The following is a 20,586-nucleotide window of genomic DNA, read 5'->3' on the forward strand; positions in this document are numbered from 1 at the left end:
GTATTAGACAACTTCAAACATTTTTAACAAAAACACTGTGTGGAAGTTTGACATCTAAAGTTAGATTTACCATAACAAAATTGAAATTAATAAAAAATAATTTGAGACATGAAATAAGGACTGGTATTTCTTAACTGTATATTGATCCATTTTTGTCCAACTAGTATTCACAGAAATTTTAAGTAAGGAAAAAATAAATGAATGAGTTTAAAAGTCAAATATTTCTAAAACAATCATTCACCAAACACATCAATCAAAATTACAGGTAAAAACGGAGAGGAAACTTTTCTAACAGGTACTGTCAGTCAAAGAACAGTTTGTTCCATTAAATTACTCAGCATAATCCACCACCAAAATTCTACTAATATGAAGGCAAGCTGTCAGCAGAGTAGGAAGTCTTAATTATTGTAGAAATCTAGTAAATCTACACATCTCTAACTTGGAAGTGAAACAACATCCTAGAAAGAGAGATTAAATTAGAAGATTAACAGTAGACATAGAATTTGGAAAGTTTGGGGGTTTTTAAAGTCACAATAAACAAGAAGCAGTCAAGTTTGCTACTTAAAGCTTGAAAATAATTAAAATTTAAAAACAAAGTACTACCACTTTGAAAACCACTCCGCCTACAAAGAAAACAAATCAATTTAATTTTGGAAATACAAAAGCCATGTAAACTGCTTCCGCTGTGACTGGGTATTGCAGATTGCTTTCTTTAAGTGTTCAATAAACTATGAAACTATTAGCAATCTTGCCATCCAAAAATCCATTCATCAAATTGTCTCCCGATACCTTTCCTATCTTGACCTCACAGAAACAGAGATGCAGCAGCATAACGTGGAGTACAAGGAAAGGAATACAGGACAAAGACAAAAATCTGAAGGAAGGTCTCAGTAGTTTTCAACTCCCCTCAATTTATTTTTTCCCCACCAGTACATTATAATTTTTGGCTGGGTAATACATCTCTTTCTCATCTACTACAGAGTTTATGATAGAGAAAACATCAATAGCAGCTCAATAACAGAGAGAATCAAAAATAGGCATTTTTGCCATTGAAAAATCGCACAGTGTGCAGCTGTGCACAATCATTCCTGTCCTGATACTTCCAGGAAAAAAAAACTATGATATAACCTTATCTCTGGAAGACTCAGTGAGATAATGCAGTTAAAAGTCCAAATACAATCTCAAGGGAGTTAACATTAAATAGAATAAATTAGGTATACATTTTAAACCTTATCATAGTACTGCAAATTCATTACTAACACAAATGTTTAATGCATTACATTAAAAGATTTTTCCATTGTACCTTGAAGAGTTACGAGTCCAAACATGAAAAGTTGTACTCCCTTACTCAGCCTCAACATCCTCTGCAGTTACCAGCCTTAAATCACACTGATCCTACTACAGGGCACTAGAGGAACATGCTGACACAGCAGCATAAGCTACCAAATATTCTCAACTTGTGCAGAGTAGCAGCCAAAGCTATTTCAATAAAGACCAAATTACAATAAATAGTTTGGGACCATAAAATATATTTATTGTTCTGTCTACGTCTAGAGCAACTTTTGTTGCTGTTGCCATGGGGCTGGAGGGAATGAAGGAAAAGTCTGTTTAAATTAAAGGCTTGGAATGTCATATAATGCAGGATGACTTTTCATTAACAGGTCTTTACCTGTTAATCAACAGCACCAGAATTAGTTCACTTTCAGATTGTTCTTGTTTATTAAATGAGGACATATAATAATAAAAGCCTCTCACAGTTCTTTATAACAAATATTTGTTCTAAGCACTAGAACAAAGAAAGAATATATTTTCTTGCTCACTTTGGAAGAATCAATCCAAATCAAGGACTCTGATAGTAGGTACACAACCTGGGAAAAACTTCTATGTTATTTATTTTAATTGTTTTTAAAGCAAATGTTGAACCTCTTTCATGGTAATTAAAAGGTATTTTTATATATTCTACATTTATGGTTTTCATGTGCATATAAACTTGCATCTCCTTTAGAATATTATAAAGTAATACCATCCTCCTTGGCTTCTTACTTGACAAAATGGATGTCAATAATTACTGCATATATTTTTCAGACACAAGCTGTCTTGAGACTATTTCGTGCAGACTCATCACTTTTGCTCTGCTGCAGTGGATACACTTTCATGTGAACCATGTAGTAAGCTTTCTACTCATTTCTCCTATAGTCTCCGAGAAGCTGCTTACCCAGGACCACAACATCATCCCCACAAAAACCAAAAGTATTTTTTCCTGTTAATTTTACTGTCTAAAGGCAGATTGAGAGGCAAAAGACTATTAATGCTCGTCAAATGCTACGAAGTCAGAAACAAAATGATGTTCACTGGATTATTAGTGCAATGCAACAGCAGTCAGGTGATGCAGAGTTTGCGCAGCAAACGGGGAAGAATTTTAAAAGAACATTTGAAGAAAAAAAGACAAAAACAGGGGGGAAAAATGGCATCTTCTGCACAGAAAAACGTGTAGCTGTGAAGAACCATCCAAAGGAATGTTATTCAGGATATACTTAAGAAATCTATAGCTTTGCCTCCTAAACACTCAAGCAAATGCAGAGTGAATAGTCATTCATTGCCCTTGCAAAATTGGTACATTTTGAAAATATATCTGATTCATGACCTCTTGTCTTCAGCTTATGTACTGTAAGACAGGATTACTGAAGCTTTCAAAAAGAAAGACACAAGCAGCATGTATATTTTAAGAAGCACCATTTTCCCAAGCAGGGGATGGGTTCAAAGTTTTCTAGTCTGTCTCTTTTTAGGCATTCCTATCAATGCCTCAGTTAATTACCGCAGTACCTCAGTAATTAATCTGATTGACCCAACTAACCACTGCTACACAGAGACAACAGTCACTCGTATTTAGGGGGGCAAAGGCAAACACCAGTTTCCCTTCTGACAGAGGATAGATGAAGCCCAAAATAAGCAAGCAGTTGTTAAAGCACTTCATTTTTGGAATGACATATTTTTAACCAATTGGAATGCTAAGCAGAAGGTATCCTTTAACATCACGAGAAAAGGTCCTGTCTCACTCAAATCTGGGGCTGCCCAATAATCACAATATGGTTGTGCAGCCATCACTGCCAACTCATTTCACATCTCTTCTCTTTTGACAACTTTTATTACAACCTTTTGTTCATTAAAAAAATTATGCTTTTTCTTTGTTGGTGGGCTTTTGGTTTGTTTTTTTCTTAGTAAATGTGAACAGTTAAAGAAAAATCTGACTGTTATTCTATTTTTTCAAAAGCTGTAACCAAACATCTTAATCATCATGAAGTGAACCACACTTGTGAATGTCCCTTGACACAAGAAGAGGACAAACTATGATGGATTTAGAGCAGAGGCACACTGCTGCAGTGTCACTCCAAACCAGGATTCATTTGCTTTCCACCTCATTGCCAGAACATTATCCCTTGGTGTTCTCTTCTTCTCTCCAGACCACACTGTCCTTTTCAGACTCTCGTGTTTCATCATTCATCAGGCTCACACCTTACTGAGACTCCCTAATGCCTTTGTCAAACAGGCTGTACTTTTCCATGACCTCTCAAATGTTAAAATATTTTTTTTTGTTAGTGTAATACAATAGTGAAATAGGAAACATCTCTGAATATGCCCAATGAATGTGCTGCTATGAAGCTTACCCAAAAGGTGTTAACAAAAACATCCACCACACACTGATAAGATACATGATCAAAACAATATCTCTAATACGCAAACACATTTTCATTGAACATTTAGCATGCTAGTTTAACATATGTGTTCAGAGTTATCCTAAATTGTATATATAATGCCTACATGTCCCAAAAAAAACAGCAGAAAAATAAGATTTGGTTGTATTTTTTTAATTAACACATCTTGTAAGGCTGAAGACTTCATATCACCTCAAATATTGCAGAGAGAAATACTGAATCTAAAAAAAAAAATAAAAGGCAACTCCAGAAATGTCAGAATTTTAATCCTACTTAATATCAGATCATTACATTAGATTTTAGAGATTCATCCATCTTATCACCACAAATGCATAATTTTGAATAGAGAGATACCAGATAACTATGGTTATTCTCCAGTGATGTCTACCAGACACACCTCACATCCCCCCCAATCTGCAGGGGGGGAGGTGGAATCTTGTAATCAAAATTCTTGAATTGAACACCAAAATGCCCCCAAAATCACTCAAAACCACACTGGTTAAACCATTTTCTTACAATGCTTGCCCTGGTCCTGTGAAAAGAAAATGCATTACCGCAAGTTACAAAACTAAGATAGAACTAAAGCTTCCTTGTGACAACACAGCAGAATTCTTGCCTGAGCTCTGAGCAAAAGCAGGTCTGTCCACATGAAATAACACTGTGCAGCACTCAGCAGCTCCAAAACTTATTTACTAGCACAGGACACAGGAATATAAAGGATTACCCATGGCTGGTGGGAGATTTATGGCTGCCTCTCACACCTGGTGCTGGGCAGCACACTGCCAGTGATGTCTCAGCAATGCTTTTCTGCCCTGCAGGAGCTGCACCCAAAAAGAACCCCCCACAAAGAAGTTTTTACAGGCACCTGGGGCAGTGGATAACCACATTTGCATTACCACGCTAAACATCCTTTCCTAAGATCACTTGATAATTTGATCACTGTTCTAAAGCCAGTTGTGCTGGGCATTTCTATCCCACCATCCCACAGGCAGCTGTTCTAACACCACACTGAGACAAAGACAAGATACAAATACACAGTTTGGAAGATAGATGGGGCTTTTTTCAATGAGGAAAAAAAAACTCACCACACTGTTTCAAAGTAAAGGAGATTAAGTCATCACTGCACTGACTTTTAACCTTAAATGTTAATTTTTCACCTCCAGTACCTCAGATAGCTCAGGGGAAGTGAGAGCTAATACACAGAGAACACAGGCTAATGGGAAATTGGAGTCTTCCTCCCAAACTAACTCCATTTCATGTAGTTTCTCCTATTTTAGAACTGTCACACAAACTAATGAAGAACAAGTGTGGGGAACTTTAAAAAAAATAGAGCCAATTTCAATCCTGGTGTTTATTTCCACAGACTTGTTTCAAAAGGTGTGAGCATTTCCTTAAAAATTATAAAATATTCCTAATAACTGAGACACAATCCTCATATCCACAGATTCTCAGGAATACTTAGGTGTTAACTCACCCTTGATTTCAGTTGAATGGACTGTGTAAAAACTCCTAAGGATGTGGATTTTCAGAATACCATTATACAATGGCAGATTTTAAGCTTTACTCCCTCGAGTACCACACAAGATTGCAACTTCTTCTGACATTACTTATTCAAAGTATATTTTAAAAAATTAAGCATCAGACAAAAACAAGTCCCATTATTTCATTGAACTGGTACAGAAGAACCACTGGAAGTAAATCCTAATATTTAAATAATTGATCAGACATTTACAACAACAAAACATCCATGTGCAAATATCCACACACACTCATTTACTCAAGAATTCAGGCAAGAAATTACATCGGGTGGTATTTGAACTTCAGTTATTTGTGAAGAATCCCCACATCCTTTTAAAGCACAAAAATTCTCTACAAACAATACGGCAAGTACACGCAGAGGTAGCACTCAGTGTTACTCCTCAGAAGTCTGAATTATAACAAGCACTGATGGTCACTGAAAGGGCTCAGAAAGCTTAGGCCCAGATTTATAGTGTCATTTGACAAAAATTCAATAGCTTTTTGGAGAGCCAACACAGACGTTGCTGCAGACATCTGTTAGCTCGACAATGCCGAGGTGCATCTCCCTCTGCAATCCCACCCTACCAGGCAATGGTCTGGAAAACCTCAAAGCAGAACACATTAAGTTCAAGAAGCCATTTCAGGGATCCTGACTTCTCTCCCTTATCATCTGTAGCACATGTTTACCGTTTATGGCTCATCACCAGCACACACAATCACTTATATTCCAAATGTTCAAGGAGCTCTGTAGCTGAGGAAGAAAATGCATTAATATTCTGAACTACCTGCAGAGATCTGGGCTTGGAAAGGTTCAGGATTTTGTACTGCAATGCCTGGCTGCCTCTGACACACCGTGCTAACCTAAGTCCCTCCTAACCAGTGCAGCTTGCATACATAAAGCAATATTGATTCAGCTGTGAGTGCTGTTTGCCCAGCCTTTCAGCAGCACAGCTTCTCCAAACACTGCTGCAGACATCAGAGCGTGTCTTCCGAGGAGAAGGGTGCTGTTTGTCAGCCAGGCTTGGCTTAATGATGCACTCTGCGCCAACGACTGCATTTAATTAACTTTCCTTGCTTGGCCTCACAGAGCTGTTTTCTACTATCTGATCTTGCCTGCATGAACCCCATTCTGATGTCATGCAGGAAGGAGGCTTGCAGCCACAGCCTCTTTCATAAATAAAACTGCCCTGACTTATAAAGTTGATAGGAGCAAAGAGATCATGGTATCCATGCCCGCATAAAACACAGCACAAAACTGCTTTCTGAAGCAAAATATCTGGAGATTAAAGCTAAAGGAAAGAAGGCCACCCTTCTAAATGAGCAGTTTAAACAGTTTAACAGAGAGGACATAGGCCAATAAGGGATGGTTATTTTGAAATGAACACTTTTATCTGTACCACATGGTGTCTTTCCCAGTGGCACTGCTAGAATTCAATAGCACGGTTTCATGAGAAAGAATAAGAACTTGTCTTTGTTTTGCTGTTTACAGGAGCCAGTTTGTTTAAACCTTCCAACAAGGAAGATAAACGAGCTGATGTTTTACATGAACTGCTTTATCTGTCACTTAAAATGCAAAACAAAACATGACATATTCCTGCTTATCCAGCTGTACTAAATTTAGTATATAAATACAAGGACTGTTCAAGGGTAAGCAAAGGATTTGAGTCTCAGAGATCCTCTAAAAACTCCTTCTTGATGTTTTTTTCTTTCCTTTTCATACAAACATTCTAGGCAGAGCTGTTAAGGAAAAAATACACTCACAGGCAAACTCTTGCTTGAACTTCTAACCCAGACAGCAGAGAGTATGCGAAGGTGTGAAAGCCATATCCCTCTTTACCCACAGCTGTGTCACTACACTTACCATCACTGCAAATACTATTCCTCATATTATTATTTTCCTTCTATGTATCTTCTTTAATCAAGATGTTATTTGCTTCCTGTTGTATCTGTAAAAGCTTTTCAGCATTTATTGGGAGGGGGCAAGCATTTCCAAGCTTCTAGTATGCCAGGTTACTTTCTATCAGAGTCTGCAGCTCACAGGCATATTCACCTTTCCCATCAAGTCTTTTTAGCTGCAGGCTTTCAAGCTTCCAAGCATTTTAGATGGGTGTAAATGTCAATTCCTCCAACTCTAAGAAAGAAGCAAGGATGTACCAGAAGATAAATAAATTACATTTAAGTCACTTCACCTCTCAAAGTTCTGGCTTTGAAAAGGAAGAGTCCAGGAAAACTAACTCAGTCTTTTTACCTGGCCCATCCTTATGTCATTAAAATTAACATGAAACAGTATGTTCCTTTTTAACCACTTGATGAGTCAGTGCAGCTCAGAAAACTGATAAAAGGTTTGTGGAAATAAATTAATATTGCATGAATGCTGCTGGAGCTATTAAACAAGCATAAGCAAGAACCCATCACTGAAGCCAAAAGAGACCATTAAACGATGAGGGAAAGTGGCAGAAAAGTCAACAATCATTATTACAGCAGGTCCTTCGCCCTGCAAAAATGGCATGTGACCTAAGCAGATGTAAGCAGCCCTTATCTCTGATAAAAACAGTTATGCTGCTTATCTCAGCTCTTACAATTCTATTACATTGCTTTTGACAATATAAAACCCATTCTTTGAACACCATTTTTTTTCTTCATGGAAAGGAAAATTTATCAAAATCTTTCAGTAAAAATCTCTCTTCAGAAGAAATGAGAAGGGAAGAAGAGTCGGGGGGGGTTAAGCTATGAAATAGCTCAGTTATTGGTGCTTTGGTTATGCTTTCACAAGTCTGATGCATGAAACACACTTGAAATCTACAGCTGATGACAGATGTGAGACAGCAAATACTGTGACTTATGTCCTCAGTAGGCAAACTTAGTTTTATTTTGGCAAATGTGGTCAGTTTTCTCTGCTTCTGCTGGAGGCAGAGAAAAATATCAGAATTATCAACGTTCCTGCAGGAGTCAGAAGCAGATCTGCAGACCACAGACACTACCAAAAAGTAGCTGCTGTTTCTTACCCACTTTCACACTGTACTTCAGAAATACCCACTTGTGTGACAAGAAAGGAGAAAAACCTTTTCAAAGTAAACTCTGCTTCTGAGCACAGTGACCTCCACAAACTTCAGTTCCTGAGCTCTCAACCCCTCAAATTTTAATATATCAGAATTCCTGAAAAATTTCAGAGATGCAGGTGATTCAGCAGCACTTTGGGCAGGAAAATTGTGAAGGATTGCTCAGAAGCAAGAGGCCCACTTCCTTTCTGCTACATATAAAAAAAAAATCTGATAGTTTTTTAGTATTTCAGTGTACAATCTCACAAAGATGCTGTTTATTTTCTCAAGAATGGTTTATCTTCACTTGCATCAAGGATAGCATTTAAAATACACTCTAGGATAACATTTGCTCAGTGGAAAAAAAAAAGAATGAAATAATTTACAGTTACCTTAAACACTTTGACAGAATCCCTGCAAGTATTTTTTAAAACAAGATCAGACATTAGAAAATATTATTGATCAACTGTCTTATTACTGATATTTCTTTAAGTTAGTTGTGCCAAAATATGAGTAGTTTTACACAAGAGGTCCATTCAAATTCAAAGATACAACTTCCATAATTTAATTTTGCATGCTAATGAGTGTCATATGGAGATTTTCCAAACTGCACCTTGATTTAAGAAAACAAGTAGAGCAAGAAGTTAGGAAGTTACATTTATAGGAACAGCAAAGTCTTCAATAGAGAGATCCCTTAAAGTACAGAAATTGCTATTATCTGTTGCATAAATTCCCCATTATGCATATAACAGTTACCTATGATTAAACCTGAGTGAACCTGATTAAATCTGCTTGCACTGAGGAAGACTCCAGCCTAAGCACTGGAAAATATTGATAGTCAGCAAAATTCAACCTGTTCAAATCTATCACTGCCCTTCCTGGTGTCAATCATGGGAATCATCAATACAAAATTCTTATAAATTTGCATTTGTTTGATGTTAAACAGTACTGGAAATTTAATCTCATTTCATCTTAAATGTTCATTAGCTAAACCTTATTAATATTTAATTTATTAATAGACCCATATCATTGTTTCTGTGTTTGATGGAAAACAAAACTTTTCTTTACAATATGGAGTCACAAACAAAAATTTCATATACAATACTTAATTTAAAAAATTAACCCCCCTTATTACAGATCTACATATTACCAAATATTTCCATGTCAAAAGACACTATTAAAACTACTCCCTTCCTCCTTTCATCACATACACACATATTTTATAACAGTTATTGTTTCAAAGATCTCTCTCTCAAAACATCTTCTGTCCTTCATTGGGAATTAAATCTTTTCATATAGCACATTTCCAATCTTCAACTATTATTAGCAAACATCTTTTGTACTATTCCATTAGCCTCATTCACATGTTGTGCTGGCTTTTTTGACTTACTGAAAATGAATTATGCAGGACAGCAGAAGAAAGCTGTTTCTGCATAATTCAAGTAAAATCACAGAAAAAGGAAGCAGTATAATCAACAACTGCAGTGTTCCTTTGAGACTTACTTTCTTATTATTAAAAATAACAATCTTTTGAAGAAGAGGAGACTGATAATTACTCAACATCATCCTCTAAAAAGAAGAACAAACTGAAGGTAACAAAACAGTTATTTCCACCCATATTAAGACAAATTAAATGGTAGCATATTTCAGTGTGTTTAATTAAATTAAAATCTATTTCACATAAAAGTAAATGGTTTTGCTCAGGGTTGAGAGGACATTTATTTATTTATTTTTAATCTATTAAATTTTTCTTAACTGCTGACCAGAATAGTCACACCTGGTACTTTTCTTTTTCCCCACCTTGTCACTCACATGTGTTTGGTTTACTGAATCAAACATGTAGCAACTACAGAGTGGAGGACAGACCAACCAGCAAACAAAACGTGGAGGACTTACCATTTACACAGACTTCAAAAGACTTGCAAAGGTCATCCTCAAACAGGCAGCCTAAAAACACAGAAGAACGGGGTAAAAATTAACACAGGTTTCAAACTGTGGATAATTAGTGCATATTGAAGACCTGTTAAATGCTCTGAAAAAGTGAGACACTTGGTTTGCCTTGGGAGTTCAAACTGGGCAGTAGAGGAAGTCCAGAACAGGTCTGATTAGACAGCACACCTTATGAACTGGCTATGTCCAGAGTAACCTTTGAAGTTTTCCCTCCTCTCATTTCTCTACTGAAGGTTCAGTTTTTCCATGCATGTGTCTGTCATTTAGTAATTTGAGGGACTTTGTGTTCCCTTAATTTTGAGCACATTATTATACCACAGCACAGTAATGCTGCAATACACTACAAGAATATACACACCAAGAAACCAAGAGCATCCTGACAATACTGCTACTGCAATGAGACAAGCCTATAAATCAGCCTGTAGATTGCTCAGATTAAGCTTGGATTTAGTAATTGCAACCACTGACCATGCCTAAGACTTCAGGAGTGCCAAATCCTTGGAGAAAGGCTTCCAAATTTAGCCATCCCTACCAACACCCTAATGTGGCAGCAGCTCTCTGGACACAGAGAGAAGCAGACAACTTTCCCAGGCATCATTCTGGGAAGGCTGTGAGAAGATCAGAGAAAAGAATGAGAAATAATTCTTATCTTCACTTGCTGCACCTGGTATTGTGAACATGTGGAAGGTGTTATGAAGATTTGTTTACCAAAGGGTGGTTTCTTAATTAGCCAATAGTGGTGGTGTTTTAATAAAACGACCAATCAAGTCCAGCTGTAACAAATTGGGGTATAAAAAAAGCAGTGGGTTCCTTAATAAAGAAATCATCAGCTTTCTGTAAATGCATGGAGTCTATATCAATTATTACCTGGCCAGGGTCCCACCTGTGTTGACATCCTACTACCTCACAGACAAGTGACAAATCAGTATAGGTCCATGAAAAAATCCTTGGATTTTTTTGATTTAAAACAGGAAATTTGATGACAAAGTTGCTGCTTGATGAGCCCCTACTGCACAAGCTCCACTCTTCACCCTAGAAGCTTCATCCAGGTTGGCAATCCTGCTCTTTCACTTGTACACATCTTCACGGATAAAGTATTCTGCTCCTTTGTCACCGAACAGTTCTGTTCCCTTGGTGTCACCCAGCCAGGTATTGAGACAATAGTGATTATTGCTTTTGCTCAACCAAAACGAGTCCCTGCTGATAGTCGTGAAGGTAGCAGGGAAGTGGGCAAGATGTGCCTCTGTGGTCCCTCCACACTGGGGCACTGGGGCACAGGGACAGGTTCAAAGGCACTGTGAAATCTCCTGCTACTTGTTAAGGGCACTCACTTTGTTTACCCAACCAGTAGTTTCTTTATTTTCTGACAGAGCTAAAGAGCTAGGGCTGGAGCAAATCTGAGGAATGAAGCTTTGTTGGACACAAACACTGTCCTTAAGAACACATTTTCACAATTAAGCCCTTTGATTTTACTGGAAAATGTCTTGTTTATTAGTGGCCACACAGAGTTATGATATTAAACAATATTGAACTTTTCCACACTTTGCATCAAGAAACCAGCAAGGAACTACACCAGATCCAAATAAATGAGCAAATCCTCTCTCCTCAGCCATGCCTAGCTCCATGAAAGCCCAGAGTACAGCACCTCTATTCACCAGGGAGTCCAGTGGATCATGTAAGATGTCCTTAGAAAAAGAACTGAAAGGCTCAGGACTTTCTGACCATTAATTACCTGGCTCCTAACCCAGCTAAAATAAAAGTTTTGGTGAGATAGAGTGATTTAGGAATTTCTGAAAAGCCTTTCAGCAGATAACTGTATTAGCACAACATTAAGCCTGAACTTATATGCTGTGTGTCTCAGCAGGATTTAGCAGCACATGCTAGGTCTGAGCTAGGCCAGCCCAGCTATGTGAATCCAAGACATGTTGGAGAACCAACAGAGTCCTTCACATCCATCCCACACCTGCCTGCAAAGACCACATACACATAACCTTACACAGATTCACAATATGCACAGGAATAAAAGAGTTCTCTCATCCTTTTACCCATGCCCCAGTAAACTGGTACCATTTACCCAGTAAATTTGGTACCTTTTGAAAGGGAAGTTTCAGACCAGGAAACTTCTTCACATAGAGTATGGCAGAATGGCATGTGCCCACACAGTACACAAAGTGTGGTTTGCAACCTATTCTTGAGATGTGGATGATTTTGCTCCAGACAAGTCTGCTGTAAGAACCATTTGACCTGGAACAGGAAATGTCTGGAAACTCATTGAAGATACCTGACTGCAGCCTGCTACTGACCCAGCCAAGCAGGAGGATGCCTGAACTGCACCTTGCACCAATATACACTAGATTTGGAAATGTATACTTTAGTGTTCCTGTTTCCAGAAATCTGAAGGTAACTCTTCTAAAAAAAAAAGGTTTTATAGCTAGGAAAAAAAAATCAGTATTCCTTTTTTCCTAAGAGAATAAAAAAAGAATTAAAACCAGAAGCCAGAAATATCTGTGTCCAGCAAAATGCTGCTGAATTTGTCCTGCAATGGAGGGAAGACAGGCACTTTTGTAGTTATTTCCCATGCTGCAGTGCCGTGGATCCAAAAGGTGTCAGAAGAGAAGTTGCAGCCAGGAATATTTCTAGTGGAGTGGCACATTAAAAGAGTGACGGGTTCACCTGACTCTACTGATTTGAAGCACCTGGGAGCTGGGATTACAACCACCTGCTGTCTGTAGCCACCTGCCAGAAATAGGCCATCCTATAATAACACACTGATATTCTCAGAGGCAGAAAATACAGATAACAAAATGAGCCTGCTTAGGTACAAAGAAATCAACAGTCATGCTACTTCTATACAGCACTCTGATTTTGCTTTATTGACTAATAAATTTCCCATGAAAAGCACAAAAGAAAACTGGCATTATCATGTTTTAGTTTCTCTTTTAATAACTGTTGTTTATTTGATGCTCACTGCAGCAAGGAATCTGATGCAGTAAGACTTGTAAACCAATGTCTTGGAGAGTAAATTAATGAAGTCAATTCATAGTAAACTATATCCATGTAGGATTACTCTAAAATAGACAAGGACCTCCAAAATGCCTTGAAAAATATTTTGTTTCAAATTATTTATTGCTAGAGTTGATTGTTATGCGTATTTCACCCAACCAGTCAATATGTTAATTTAGCTACTAATTTATCTCCTGCTATTTGCTGGAACACTAAGTATCATATTTCATTTTAAATATCATCTACCCACTATTAGGAATGGTGGTAATAAGTCAACTCCAAAGAGTGAAATGGTGTCATCTCCAAAATATATTAAATTCAGTTCATGCCTTATGGGAACAAAATTGCATTGCATTTTCTGTCAAAAAAATCTATCACAAAAAAAATCTCCCAGTACACATAAACTGTTGATACATTATTTTCAAACACCAAATCTAAAGCCCCAATCTCACTTCACACAGCAGCCCTGAAATAACAAAGTCTCCACATAATTATCCAGCATACCTTGCCCTGCCAAATGTAGAATTTAAAGAGTTTTCTTACCAAACTTTCATTGAAATTCAAGTCTTTATTAACACTTGCATGGTCTCCACATCTCAGTAGTGACAAATCAGGTTAATATACTGTATATAATGTACACTACAGTATATTTACATGGTGCATTATTAAATAGCCACAAAAAGAGATTCCACAGGGCCTTGCAAATTCTTCTGCCTCGCCTCCCCTTCCTCCCCCTCTATATCTCCAGTGCTGTTTCTCAGAAAGGCAGCAAAACATAATCACAAAATACTGCTGCAAGTACAGGAGCTAAAAGTTTATGTTTCTTTTTTTCAACGTATTCTTCTCCTGAGACACTAATAAAACTATTTCCTTCTCTTCATCATACAGTAGTTCTGCTTTCTTAAAGAAAAAAATAGGAAAGTTTAAATTGCACTGCAAAATATTGTTTGTTTTGACTTATACAAGGAGCCTCTGAAGGTTAGGACAGTCGAAGCAGCAGATGAAGTCACTTGAACTTCATCTAGAAAAAACTGTAAAAACTCTCTTATCAGGAAAATATTTTTTTAAATTGACATTGACTGATGATTCAAATAGATTATATTATGTTAATTTCTCTGTCCTTGCCCCCTGTTAACCAACTCACTATGATCCCAAACTAAACATCTCTCCCAAGAATGCCATCAATTCTGTAAGCATTTTTCTAAATTAAAAGTAGGTCATAGACCCTGTTTATCAAAAAATGTCTTATAATCATCAAAACAAAAAAACAACAGGCAAAACCAGCTACATTTCTTCTGAAACTGGGAAAATACAAACCTTTTAAATCTTTTGTGTTATTGAGGGTTGCCTACCTTTTCCTTTCACTCTCTTACTACAACTTTCATGGAAGCTCTTAATGTCTTCTCACATTTGCAGACCTTACAAACCCCTGCCATCACAACATTTTAGTCACTATATGTTCCCTTAATCAAAATATGCCAACAATCTTTAACATTTTAATAGTCCAGAACGAAAGTGCACCCCACATTTACCTGTTTATTTCACATTTGGCTGCAAGACAAGGTCAGGAGACCTTGCAGGGTGAGCTCATCTCTGCTGGTGAGGTTAAGAAACAAGGAAACACCTGGGCAGGTCAATGCCTCCTTGGGTCATTAGCCCCAGCTGTGGAAGACTCTAAATAGTGAGTCTTTCCTCATTATCTAGAGGAATGTTTATTTTCCTATTGTAGAATTAATAAATATGTTCCAATAATTACATTTTAGATATGCTCAACCCACATAACTGGAATAGCTTTAACTGAAAAAACCAAGATGATGCCCAACAATCATGAATGATAACCTGAACACATTGGTAGGAAAAATGAAACAAGGTTTGCAGAAAACTGATGGGAGAAGTCATCTGTTTGAGAGAGAAATATTCTGCTCACTAATAGAGGTGAGAGATAAATTTGCTCAGTCTGCTAAAGCTGCGATCTATTCAACACATCCTCATCTGTCTGCCATACATGTATGCTTAACAAGTCTAGAATTACCCAAAATTGCAAGAATGTCTGGGGGAAATGTACTTTAAGCTGATCACAGGCTTTAAGCAAATTTCATCCCAGTTTCCTAAACCCTGGGGTTACATAGGTATGTGCATATGCAATGTAAGTATATACTCATTACTCAAAACTTACCAATTGCCTGTGAAAAATCAACTGATTGACTGCCTTCCTTGCTTTAGTTTCATTTTAGCATTCATTGTGAGAAAAACACAGGATGGCCCTACCTTTTAAATTTTCATTCTTATCCCCTTTCTCCCTTGCTCGTTTTTCTGTTCCAAACTCCTCCATTCTCTTCCTGAGAAGTCTTTCTTTTTTACCTCCTACTCTCCAAAAAAACACGGTCCCACCACCAGAATACAGCTGCCCCTCCCAAACACATGAATACCATTCCCAGGCACTGCCCCTCCCACACGGTGCCTGTGACAGTCACATTCTCTGGACAGGGAGACATAATTCTGTCTCTCAGGAGAAGCACAGAGAGAAGAAGAGAAAACAATCTTTATCTCTGCTCCTTTGTTTTCCCCATGTGGAATGTGGTATGGAGATTATTTACCTGAAGCGATTGCTGGGTTGGATTCTGGTGAAGGTTGTTTGGGTTCAGTGACCAATCAGATCCATCTGTGGCTTGGATTCTCAGCAGAGTCACGAGTTTGTTAGGTAAGTAAGAAGAAAATATGTAGAATAGCATAATATCTCTTCAAATAGTATATTAATGTAATATAGTATAGTTTTAATAAAGCTATCCTTCAGCCTTCTGATCTGGAGCCAGAAATCATAATTTCTTCCTGCATCTGGGGTTCGCCGCATTTTTACTATACGGTGCCCTCTCCTTTCACTCCTGCAGGTGAGCAGCAGGATCACTGTTAGGATACTGTCACCTGATCAGTATTGTTGACAATTTCTGGCAGTCCAGTCCATCCATGCCCACAGGTGCCCCACTTCCCTTCCAACACATTCAGCCATTCCCCGTCTGCCTCCCTTCCAGTGTGTGACTGAGAGAGAGCTGAGAGAGGAGGTAAAAGAAGGGCAGAATTTGCTGTGTCTTGCTACCTCAATTCAGAGCTCTTCCAAGCAGGTGTAGGTTTGGTTACATTCTGGTGTCTCCTCAAGTTCTCAGGATATCCAGAATGTTCTGCACTGAAAAAGATATTTTATCAAGCCCTTGGAACCTGTGCTGGTTTATCAACAACTGCTTGGATAATAGTAAAGTGTTGAAAGAACAGTAAATCAATGTGGTCAAGAATAATATTAAAGTGGCACATAATACTAAAGGGGGTCTTTCTCCCAAGAGGGAAGTGAGAAAAACATTTGTCAGCATAAAATACACTGAGCTTTGATCTTCTTTCTGCACTCCACCTTTTATGTTTTTTGAGCATAATGTGTGCCTGATGTTTTTGTAATACTGCAAACTCTTGAGAGAAGGGCTTTTTCCTTTCTTTTTTAATTATGTGCATGTACAAAGATTCATACAAAGGAGCACTCATCCCTGGTGAAGAATCCAGGCTTTACTCTAATCCAAATTAACAAAGATGACAAAAGAAATCCCTGCAGTGGTTCACTGCAGGACTGTGCAATCTTTTACATGAAAAGTTTCCAAAGTAAAGTAAGGAAAGATTTCCCATAAGTGTTACCATATGGTGCTAACACTTCCTCATCTCAGATTTACCCCTTCTTTCAATCATTTTTCATACACACTGATTTGTATATTGAAATATTCCTCTAGCCAGAATAATTCATCACAGAATAGAGTTTTCATTCATTTAGGAAAAATTTCAGTATTAAATTTACAGCCAAGATTTGACCCTGAAGCCTCAATGACATTACATAGCAGTACTTCAGCTACCTCCTTTATATCACTTACCCTTCAACATGTATGGTGCATGAAATAGGCAACATAGTACAGAAATGCTATGGTGTTTATTATTCTTATTTCTCACTATGTAAATCATTACTTTGTCCGTTCTGCATTTAGAGGGAAAATAGATCTTTAACTTTGCACGTAAGTAGTCTGAGCATGTTCACCACTAAAGAAAGGAATTGCTTTGTGGTGAGAATACTATTAGCTTCTCTGATTACTAATGCCATGATTGCAATGATGTAGGGCTTTTCTTCTGGGGAGCACTGAGAAAAGGTCACTACTAAGAATAATTGAAGATGTGAGCAGTAATAACAGGTCATGAAGAGAAGAGACACTGAAAGTCCATCACTAAGAAAGCTTTAGAATAGCATTTGCATTTGCCCAGCATTCAAAAAGTGGTTCATTCACCATTTGATGAGCCATTTTGTCATTTTTTCATGGTAAACATTAAAAGAACTTGAATTATCTCCTCTGAAAAATTACAATTCTCTCACTGCTACATTGTCTAACTCTGTTTCTTTGGCAAGACCACCATTCACTCAAAGGAAAATGGGGAGCTCAGATATAATCTGCCAAACAAGTAGCTCCACTAATACTTGATTATACTGAACACTAACATGCTCTCTATTTATATTGTAAAAAAGGAGATGAATCCATTATTGTAGAATAAATAGAAGATAATTTTAAAACATTGCAAATATTACCTCTTAGGATCATGACTGAAATCTTTTACCTTTAATTGTGGCAGAAGGGGTCAAATGTGATTTACTCAAGTAATACAGCCCCCAAAAAGAAAAGATTTTTGCCATTTTGGTGTCCCATATTGGGGAAAAAATAGCATCTTTACAATACAAAATGTAGGATCTGTTCCTTCAAAATTAAAAATTGTTAATTGGAGTACTCACAAACTGGAGACAAAATGTCATAAAGGTCAGAGCAGGCATTCAGTAACTGCAAATAAACACCTTCTGGTCACCAGTTGCTAAAATTGAATTAATTTCTGGGCAGGAACTAAAATCACCCAACACCCACTGAAATCCCAACTGCAGCTAAGCAAAACTTTCTTTTGTGCCTGGCAGAGACTCTGAAAGCTGAACACCACTGAATCTAAATTCCACTTCACTGTTTAAATACATTAACAAGCAGCCTGATTTTTTTACCTGCCAATGCCTGTACAATATCCTTGCCCACAAAATCTGTTGGCAGCAAAACTTTCTGGTATTATCCATCGCCAAAAGATATAACACTGAAGCTTACATCCAGCAGAGTATGACATTACCAGCACTGCCTTCCTCAATATCATTGCACACAAGCCAGCAGGCATTGCACTGCAGAGGCCTCTGTGATATTTATTCTGTGAAAGAACTGCTGCCATCATTATATCTATCAACCTCATTTTGCCCATCACTAACTGCCAGTCTATTCCAGCATACTTGTTTTACAAAATTGCAGTACAGGAGTGAATTCTAAATTCTAATTATAACATAATTCTAGATGTCTTCCACAGTGAGGGTTAAGACAAGCTAGGTCAAAGAAATAATGAACCTATTAGCTAGAGGAAACAGGAAATCTGTCTGGGGGTTATGTGCTTTGGAAGATAACTCTTTCCAAATATCCAAAACACATGGTTAAGGAACTTATGTCCTGTTCTCTGAAACTACTCAGTCTTCAAGAGCCGGATTCAGTGACAGAGGGGTTTTTTTAAATGGTTCTTTAAAGTTGTGTCTTCTGTTTTGGGAAAACTCCCATTATTTCCATAATCAAAGGAAGGAAAAGAGACATGTTTCTCATTTCCCTCTAACAAGTGCCAAAATTTTCTTTTCATTATTTGGCAGACATTCTTAATGAGTATCTTCTTGGTGCTTAAAAAAACATAACCAGAATTTACAGCAATTCTCATACACTTATATTGCCTCTATAACTAAGCAATTACCCAAAATTTGGGGGTAATATTCCTTTCCCAACAATATATTAAGCAGACTGCAAAGGCAGAAACCATTTTTTGCAGAGGACCTCTCTGCTATGCTTGGTTTTTATGTTCTGTTTTACTCAGAAAATAGTACAGCATCTTTCAACTAATGATGCCTGTACCAAGAGCTGCAGTACGACCAAGTGCCTGTCACACAGAATTCCCTCTATTTTCCTTCCTCAGACTTTTTAAAAAATCCCTCTCCTTTTTGCTTCATCTCTACTTCACTGTTAATTTGAGCTGGGTTACAATTTTTGGATTAAAATTATGATGTGGATTTGGTGAGAGCAACTTGGAAGGAAAAAAGAAACACATAACTCCAAGAAGTCCAAAGTGCAAGGGGCTAGTTCAGAGTCATTTATTGCAGGGAAATAATTCTAATCTGGACAACAGTACCCATGGATGTGGGAGCTACACTTATAGAAGAGCTTCAAAAAGGAAGGCAGGACCCAAACACTGGTCTAAATCTGTCTATTTCTCTGTATCCATATGGAGGTCTGATAGATGCAGAAAACAGTAAAAATTGCTGTTTGGAAAAACAGCTTCATGCCTTTACCATGCGTTTCTGAATCACATTATAATGTTAATTTAGAGTGTTGAAATCACCTGTGTTCATCTAATGGAAGAAACACTATTTTATACACTTGGTAATTTTTTTAATAAAGAGTTTAAACAGTCCAGAGTAATCCACATTAATTATTCATGGACTGGAGAAACATAATGAAAGTCAATGAAGAAAGTCATAGTCTCTTGGAGTTCTGGAGGGAAAAATAATAATATTAGGTAAAATTCAATGGACTGTGACATCAAGATTTATCTCTACAATTTGCTCTGGGAATTTGAATTGCGAATGAAGCTGCAGCATCCTCTAGGATGGGACAGAGTTATGAGAAACAGGTTACACAAGGATATTGGTAGCACATCAAAGTTAACACTTCTTACTAAGATGCCCAAAACTCCCTTTCCATAGGGGAAAAAAAAATCAAAAATCATAAAAGTGTTTCCCTACTAGACATTTTTTTAAAGCTACCAAGAACTCAGCTGTCCCTATCAATACAAATTATCTCTTGACAAACAATCCATGTGCAGCACCTTGTGGTTTTGTGAAAGTCCTGTTGGGCTGTAGTGTTTGTAACCACCTACATAGGCATCACGATGACAAGGGACAGAATTAGGACAATGCTTTGCTATGATGATAAAGAATTCAGTCTATTCTGGAGTGTTTCAAAACTCATTGCAGACAGATGTTTAAATTTGTAACAGAGTAAAATGAACTGCTTCTACTTAGTTTTGTGAAATTACACCTATTTGAAAGAACTGAGAGTGAATGGTCTTGATTTTGACCAGTAATTGAGCTCTAATTACTCCTGACTCACCCTGATGTTTCTGAGGCTGGCAGTAGAGCCAGCTGTCCTAGAATACATCTTGCTGTTGTGTCTGTGAAGCAGCTCTGCCTACTCTGTGAGACCACTGAGATGTTTTTTTCCCTAGGC

General features: G+C 37.5%; 2 protein-coding genes across 3 annotated transcripts in view; both read right to left on the bottom strand.

Moving 5' to 3' along the window:
- Nucleotides 1-20,586, bottom strand: part of PTPRN2 (protein tyrosine phosphatase receptor type N2) — a 636,316-nt gene that overhangs the window by 558,724 nt on the left and 57,006 nt on the right. Inside the window, exon 2 of the mRNA XM_053934893.1 lies at nucleotides 10,166-10,216. Within this exon, the coding sequence (XP_053790868.1) occupies nucleotides 10,166-10,216 (51 nt within the window). The remainder of the gene's footprint in view (nucleotides 1-10,165; nucleotides 10,217-20,586) is intronic.
- The window catches only part of NCAPG2 (non-SMC condensin II complex subunit G2), a 219,928-nt gene that overhangs the window by 84,229 nt on the left and 115,113 nt on the right, over nucleotides 1-20,586 (bottom strand). The window contains exons 28-29 of one of the 2 annotated variants that reach the window (XM_053934867.1): nucleotides 10,166-10,216; nucleotides 3,879-3,934 (exon numbers count right to left, since the gene is read on the bottom strand). In XM_053934867.1, coding sequence (XP_053790842.1) covers nucleotides 10,204-10,216 — 13 coding nt within the window. In that variant the 3' untranslated portion in view covers nucleotides 3,879-3,934; nucleotides 10,166-10,203. Of the gene's footprint in view, nucleotides 1-3,878; nucleotides 3,935-10,165; nucleotides 10,217-20,586 lie in introns of those variants that run through there. The other variant, XM_053934859.1, reaches the window with a different exon arrangement.

This window comes from Vidua chalybeata, chromosome 1, assembly GCF_026979565.1.
Source record: "Vidua chalybeata isolate OUT-0048 chromosome 1, bVidCha1 merged haplotype, whole genome shotgun sequence".
Taxonomy (NCBI): domain Eukaryota; kingdom Metazoa; phylum Chordata; class Aves; order Passeriformes; family Viduidae; genus Vidua; species Vidua chalybeata.